General features: G+C 35.5%; 1 protein-coding gene across 6 annotated transcripts in view; it reads right to left on the bottom strand.

The window, feature by feature from the left end:
* Positions 1-408: 408 nt before the first annotated feature.
* The window catches only part of HECTD1 (HECT domain E3 ubiquitin protein ligase 1), a 90,844-nt gene continuing 84,804 nt past the window's right edge, over positions 409-6,448 (bottom strand). For all 6 annotated transcript variants that reach the window (XM_077772721.1, XM_077772722.1, XM_077772723.1 and 3 more), the window contains 5 exons: positions 5,498-5,576; positions 5,281-5,374; positions 4,431-4,581; positions 2,192-2,336; positions 409-2,087 (listed from right to left, as the gene is read on the bottom strand). In XM_077772721.1, the coding sequence (XP_077628847.1) occupies positions 1,950-2,087; positions 2,192-2,336; positions 4,431-4,581; positions 5,281-5,374; positions 5,498-5,576 (607 nt within the window). In that variant the 3' untranslated portion in view covers positions 409-1,949. The remainder of the gene's footprint in view (positions 2,088-2,191; positions 2,337-4,430; positions 4,582-5,280; positions 5,375-5,497; positions 5,577-6,448) is intronic.

Genomic DNA, 6,448 nt, shown 5'->3' with positions numbered 1-6,448 from the left:
GGCTGTGCTCTAGGTTTATTTATGGATATCTGAAATTTGAATTTCATAAATTTGAAATTTCATTTGAATGTTGACTTTTAAAATTTGAATTTCAAAAATTTTTCACATCATAAAACATTCTTCCTTTGCTTTTTTTCAACCACTTAAAATTTTTTAAAACCATGCTTAGCTCATGGGCAATACAAAAGCAAGCAGCAGGCTGTTGTTTGCTGACCACTGTGCTAGATTAGTCTTGGTAAAAGCTGGGTATTGACAGACATTTTACAGACTTAAATAAATGGCAATATAAGCACATAATCCGGATTTTAACTCTATCACTAGAATAAAATTTTAGTCATGCGTCCATGACTTTGTTGAGACAATCACCACGACTATTTTTTGGATTAAAGCATAGGTCATACATTTAAATATTGCTATTATGTTTTATTTTAACTTTTATTCTCACAGAGAACTGTGAAACTCACAATAAGATGAATTATTTAAATGCTGCCACTGATTACATAGTCACAACATTCTCATGCAGAGAATAAAAACAGTACTCAAATGATTGACTATAGTGGGACATATCTCTTCTAATGTAGAAAGGGAATGTACCTTTTAAACAGGTAAATAATGGGCAATTCCAAAAAATGCTTTTCACTCCTAAAAAAGCCACCTGGCTAAATCAGTCCTAGTGATCCTTCTTTCACCTAAGGGCACAGATATGATAAAACACAGGGATTTAGAAAATGGAAACAGAAGCCATTCTTCAAAACCAGGAAATGGCCATATCCTGGTGGTTTCTTTTGACACTAACAACATTCAGAAATCATTCTTGAGTCTTAAACCACACATCCCTGCAGATACAACGGTCAGTACCAGATCTGGTGTTTAAAAAGTTAACACAAAATAACTTGGCCATTCACAGCTGAAGAATACTTAAGACAGAAGACAACAGTTGGATCACAAACATGTGAACATATATTTCTCCTAAATTTCCAGTTTCAGTAAGTGTATTTACTATAGAAAAATACATTTCTCCATGTAGTAATTTCAAAAAACTATATCTCAGTGATTCAAAATAAAAAATATCTGGTTAAGTTCTTAGGTCTGACCGTTGCAGTGAAATAGTCACATGACACAGTTTTGTACGCTGCAAACATTTTAATGATTATTGTTGAGCATACATTTTGGAAATTTTTTACTTCAAACTGCAACAAGTTAAATAAATGTTTATAATATACAAAGAAAATACAACCAAAAGTAAAACTTGCTTTAAGTGTGCCTTGTATCTAGACCAGTGTTTTTTTTTTCTTTTTTTCCCCCCTTAATATATCTTTTCTTTTGAGCTGCACAAACACACTTAAGAATTTGATCTGTATAGTATGGCATTTAGGAAATAAAAATATACTCCCACCTCAAAGAAATAAAAAGGTTGTGCATGATTATATGCCAAACGGAAGAGAACACTAGAATACTCTGATAGTGCAGGCATCATTAAAAAGGAAAAGAAAAAGCTTGAGATGCTCATTAACTCTCTAGGTTTTAAGGAAGCAGGATTTTTGACCAAGTAGCTTAAAAGCCAGCAAAACAGGGATCAGTGACGGCAACTGTAGTGTATGAAGTATGAAACGACAAACTTTACACAAATACACTGTTAGAAATTTACCAGTGAACACTGAAGATCTGAGAAGCTGCTCTTTGGAACAGTCAAGTAGGACCACCTTTTTCCAGTCACTAAGCCCTTGTAGCAACACACAGTGTTCTGTGCTATATACTTGCTGGCTGGGTAGTTAAAGGATTTGTTTTGTCATTAGCAGCTAACCAAGTTATTCCAGGTGTTCTTAAAGCCTTAATGGTTGAAATAAAGGCAAGTGTCATTAGCGTAGACGATCATATACTTCTCTGCACACAAACACAAGAGGCTTCACTAGTATTTTAAAAGACTCTGACGTCTCCCATTTCAAAGCTCAATTGAGATGAAAGCCTTTCTCCATGGTAGCAGCTAGCAGGCGCTCTCTCATGATCTCCTCTGAAGAATATTCTGGTAGCTTTAGATAATGCACACATGTATTCACTGATGGATAGCTTGCATCAGTAGCATCAACCTACAAAGAGAAAAGTGAAAACACAAAAGATGATGACTTCATTTTTTTCAATCCTGAAGTAACTAAATTTCATATGGATTCCTCATTAGCTATAAAGTTTGTACCTTGCGCACAACTGTGAGCCTGGGATGCAGGTTAGCCAGTCCACCTGGGGGAAGTGTTGAGCAACCAGTGGTAAACTGCAGGAATGCTTTCCTTTCATCTGAAGACATACCACATAAAACCCTCACAAACCTCAGGAAACCAGGGCTACAAGAATAAAAATATAATTATACTGATTTGAGAGCTGATTTAAATGAAAAACACTACCACTACTCTGTAAGCCAACAATAACCCAAAAAGCAATTATCAACATGTGAGAAGAACAGTACTATCTAGAGACTCTTGAGTCAGCATGAAATGAGCAGATATAAGCTACTTTAAAAATATCCTACAAAGATTGTCTTGTACTTATAACCGGTCAGAACAAAACGCTGAAGAAGTATAAGGGATCAAATATGCAACAAAGGCAGCAAATCAGAAAAGCTCAAGATGCACATGCATAATTCATCCAAATATGACTAAAGGGAATCTGAAAGAATCTATTGTTGTTAACAGTGAAATAAACTATTCCTATATGCCACAATGGGCATGAATTTCATAATTGTAACATTAAAGAAAAGAGGGCACCTGGGTGGCTCAGTCAGTTAAGCATTGGATTCTTGGTTTTGGCTCAGGTCATGGTCTCAAAATTTGTGGGTCATAGAGCCCCATGTCAGGCTCTATGCTGTCAGTGCAAAGCCTGCTTGGGATTCTCTCTCCCTTTGTCCCTCTCAAAGTTAAAAAAAATTTTTTAAATGTAAAAAAAAGTTGACTTAGTAAAAAAATACTATGTAAACTTTAAAGTTAAGTTTGAAGTAATTCATAATATAGATGACCTCTGAACAACAGAGGTTTAAACTGCTCAGGTCCACTTATACACATAATTTTTTTCAGTAAATACAATATAGTACTGCAAATATATTTTCCCTTCCTCAAGACTTTATTTTCATTGTTATTATTATTTGAGTATCACTGACACACAATATTACATTAGTTTCAGGTGTACAACACAGTGATTTGGTAAGTTTATACATTATGCTATTTTACCACAAGTGTATGTCCTCATGGTTTTCTTAACATTCTTTTCTCTAGCTTTTTCACACAAAATATGTTCATATTATTGGTAAAGCTTCTGGTCAGAGTAGGCTATTAGTATCTAAGTTTTGGGGCATCAAACGTTTATATACAGATTTTCAACTGTACCCCAAACCCTAAAGGGGTCAACTGTACTCTTATTTTAGTTAGTTTGGAAACTTTTTTTTTAAAGTTCATTCATTCATTCATTCAGAGAAAGACAGAGACAGTGAAAGTGGAGGAGGGGCAGAGAGAGAGGAAGACACATAATAGCAAGCAGACTCTGTGCTGCACACAGGTATCAAACTCACAAAACTACAAGATCATGACCTGAGCTAAAACCAAGAGTCAGATGCTTAACTGACTTAGCCACCCAAGTGCCCCTGGAAACTTTTAAAAAGAAAGGTAATATACAGCCTGTAGTCTTAAAAAAAAAAAAAAAATCAATGGTATGAAAGAAAAAAGGGGTGTGATATATGCAACATATTCTCAAATGGTTCAAAAAAAATAGTATACACACGCATATACATCACGTGTAGGTATACAGATAAGTATGTGTGTTTGTGTATAAACAATATAAAACAAATGTTAAGTATAGTTGAACCTGGGTAAAGGATACTTGGGAATTCTTTCAACTCTTTTATAAGGTTCATATTAAAAAAAAATAAAGGTTAGTATAAAAAACAATGAAGTCTCAGATGTGAGGGTGATCTGGCTGTGACATCTGTCACCCCATTGATCACCAGGGTTGATTCGGCTGATCTGGCTGGCTAGGCAGTGCCCCCTTCCTCCCTCACCGCTCCATGTACGTCCCTCCCCAAGCTGCGCACTCAGTGGAAGAGGACGACCTTCCCCAATAGAGGAAGACTGTTCTTCAGCCAAGGGTATAGAGTAGCTGCGCTCCCCTGCTGGGAACCTCCAAATAAGCTCTTAAAAACAATGAACCCTAAAGATTACAATTTACCCAATTTTTAAAAGAGTGAACAATTAAAATGGAATCTTAACATCACAAAGACTCAGTTATATTTTTGTGTAAACTCAGACTTATCAATGGATATAAAGACTTAACTGCTTTCTCACTTACTTTATGAATGTAATTCACTGAGTTATAGTTCTTTATAGAGGAACTGTCATTTGATTTTGGGACATAAACTATTTTATTGACCTTAGAAAATAACCAACACATACCTGTCACGTGTATAACCCAACTTAGGTTCAGTATAATTAATAATATCTTCTGCTGCCCAGGATGGTGACTGGTTTCCACAAAGAATCATCTGGACTTCTTCATGGCTGAAGGAACTTAATTTCTCCATTGGAAAAACTTTATTAAACCCATCTACATTATACACAGCAAAAAACAAAAACAATTAAACACAATACTCAATTTCTAAGTTATAATTTCAAAGTACCAAATTTCAAATCAAAATACCTAATATCAACTGAATGGATAATGAAAAAAATATTAATAAATGTCTGAAAAAACAAATATAAATTAAAATAGCTTGAAATCAAAGCTATGCTAAGGTTTTAAGTACAGAAATTTCATTTAATATCATAAATCTGAACAGATACTCAGCTCAGTCATTATGGTAACTAAATTCTAGTAATTTCTTAACTAGCTCTTTGCATCATACGAGCTAGCCAAATCTGTATTCTTTTTCAGAACTAGAAAGTGACAAATAGTCTAATATATTTTGCTTCAATTTTCACCTGAAGAATTTAGGTTCTAACATGGTTTTAATTCATCCTGATCACGTAATGTGGAAAAGTACACAACCTATGTCCACGTACAAATATCAAATGGAGGCCAAAAGTGGGTCCGACATTACTCAGGAGGAGCAAGCTGAGGGTATGCCACGGCTTGAGAACATTCCAACCTGTTCTGGGTACTCTGCAGGACCTAACTATCTGGAAGCGAAAAAACTACGAGACAAATCTAGAGACTACCAGCAATTCTTGACAAGGGATCTGCCTGAATTTCAACAGTCTCTAAGTAAAAGGAGAAATATTAAAGTTAAAGAGCCCTAAAAATTACCTCTAAAGGCTTCCATCTGTTTCTGAATACCCGTATGCATACAAAAGTCAAACATCAAATCCACATATTCTTCTGCATTATCCATTGTTATCATCTGCAAAGGAAAATTTGCCAACATGATTAATATCTAGGGATATTTTCAGTAGCACCTACTACAACTGGCCTCATCAAGAGGATGTTTCTGAACTTACAACTGTATCAAAAGGAAAAATTTTACCTCATCTTCCCCACTTGGCTTGAGATCCACAGCTGTAAAACCATATATTCTTGAGGAAGGGCAAAACTGGAAATTTAAACTGGCAAGACAAAAAGGATTAGATTAACACACAGCTACTATTGGTGTTTAATTTTTTTTTTTAAATGTTTTTATTTATTTCTGAGAGAGAGAGAGACAGTGTGAGCAGGGGAGGGTCAGAGAGAGAGGGAGACACAGAATCTGAAACAGGCTCCAGGCTCTGAGTTGGCTGTCAGCACAGAGCCCGACGTGGGGCTCAAGCCTGAGCCGAAGTCAGACGCTTAACCGACTGAGCCACCCAGGCACCTCAGTGTTTAATTTTTAAAACACTGCTGCCAAAACCATGATTCCCCACACTTCTCTAGCTTAGATGTTAAGCATGAGGCCTTTTGAATGCAAAATCCCTGTGCACAAAAACTACTAGGTCAATCACCACCAAACCTGGCTCTGCAAAGACTGCATGAAACCACCACCTTTCCATATTTCATTTCCCCTTTATGGCACGAAATTATTAAAGTAAGAGTTTTTGCAATAACTTAGGACAGAAACATCTTTACTTCTTTTTTCCAAGAAGGAACTATTGCTTCACTAAAGTTATTCATGCTCTGTCCCTATCCTCAAATAAGACCTTGAATATATAATAATTTATCAAATAAAACTTTTCAACATTATCAAGAAAGAGAGAAAAACAGAGAGACAGACTTGCAGTCAATCCCAAATCAGAGGAAAACAGACAAAGGGTATATTATTACATGTATAGAAATTAAAAGACTTTTATCAAAAGATAAGTAGCATCAGAGTGAGCTAGTACAGCCACTGAGCATAATGCCTACATATAAAGCAAACTAATTTGAGCTTTGCCAAAGTACACTATATATATTAATTAGCTATGATTTCTCAAAGGATCTTTGGCTTTGGACCTTCAAACTATTT

This window comes from Crocuta crocuta, unplaced genomic scaffold, assembly GCF_008692635.1.
Source record: "Crocuta crocuta isolate KB4526 unplaced genomic scaffold, BGI_CrCroc_1.0 scaffold116, whole genome shotgun sequence".
NCBI classification, from domain to species: domain Eukaryota; kingdom Metazoa; phylum Chordata; class Mammalia; order Carnivora; family Hyaenidae; genus Crocuta; species Crocuta crocuta.
This window is presented reverse-complemented; position numbering and strand designations above follow the sequence as displayed.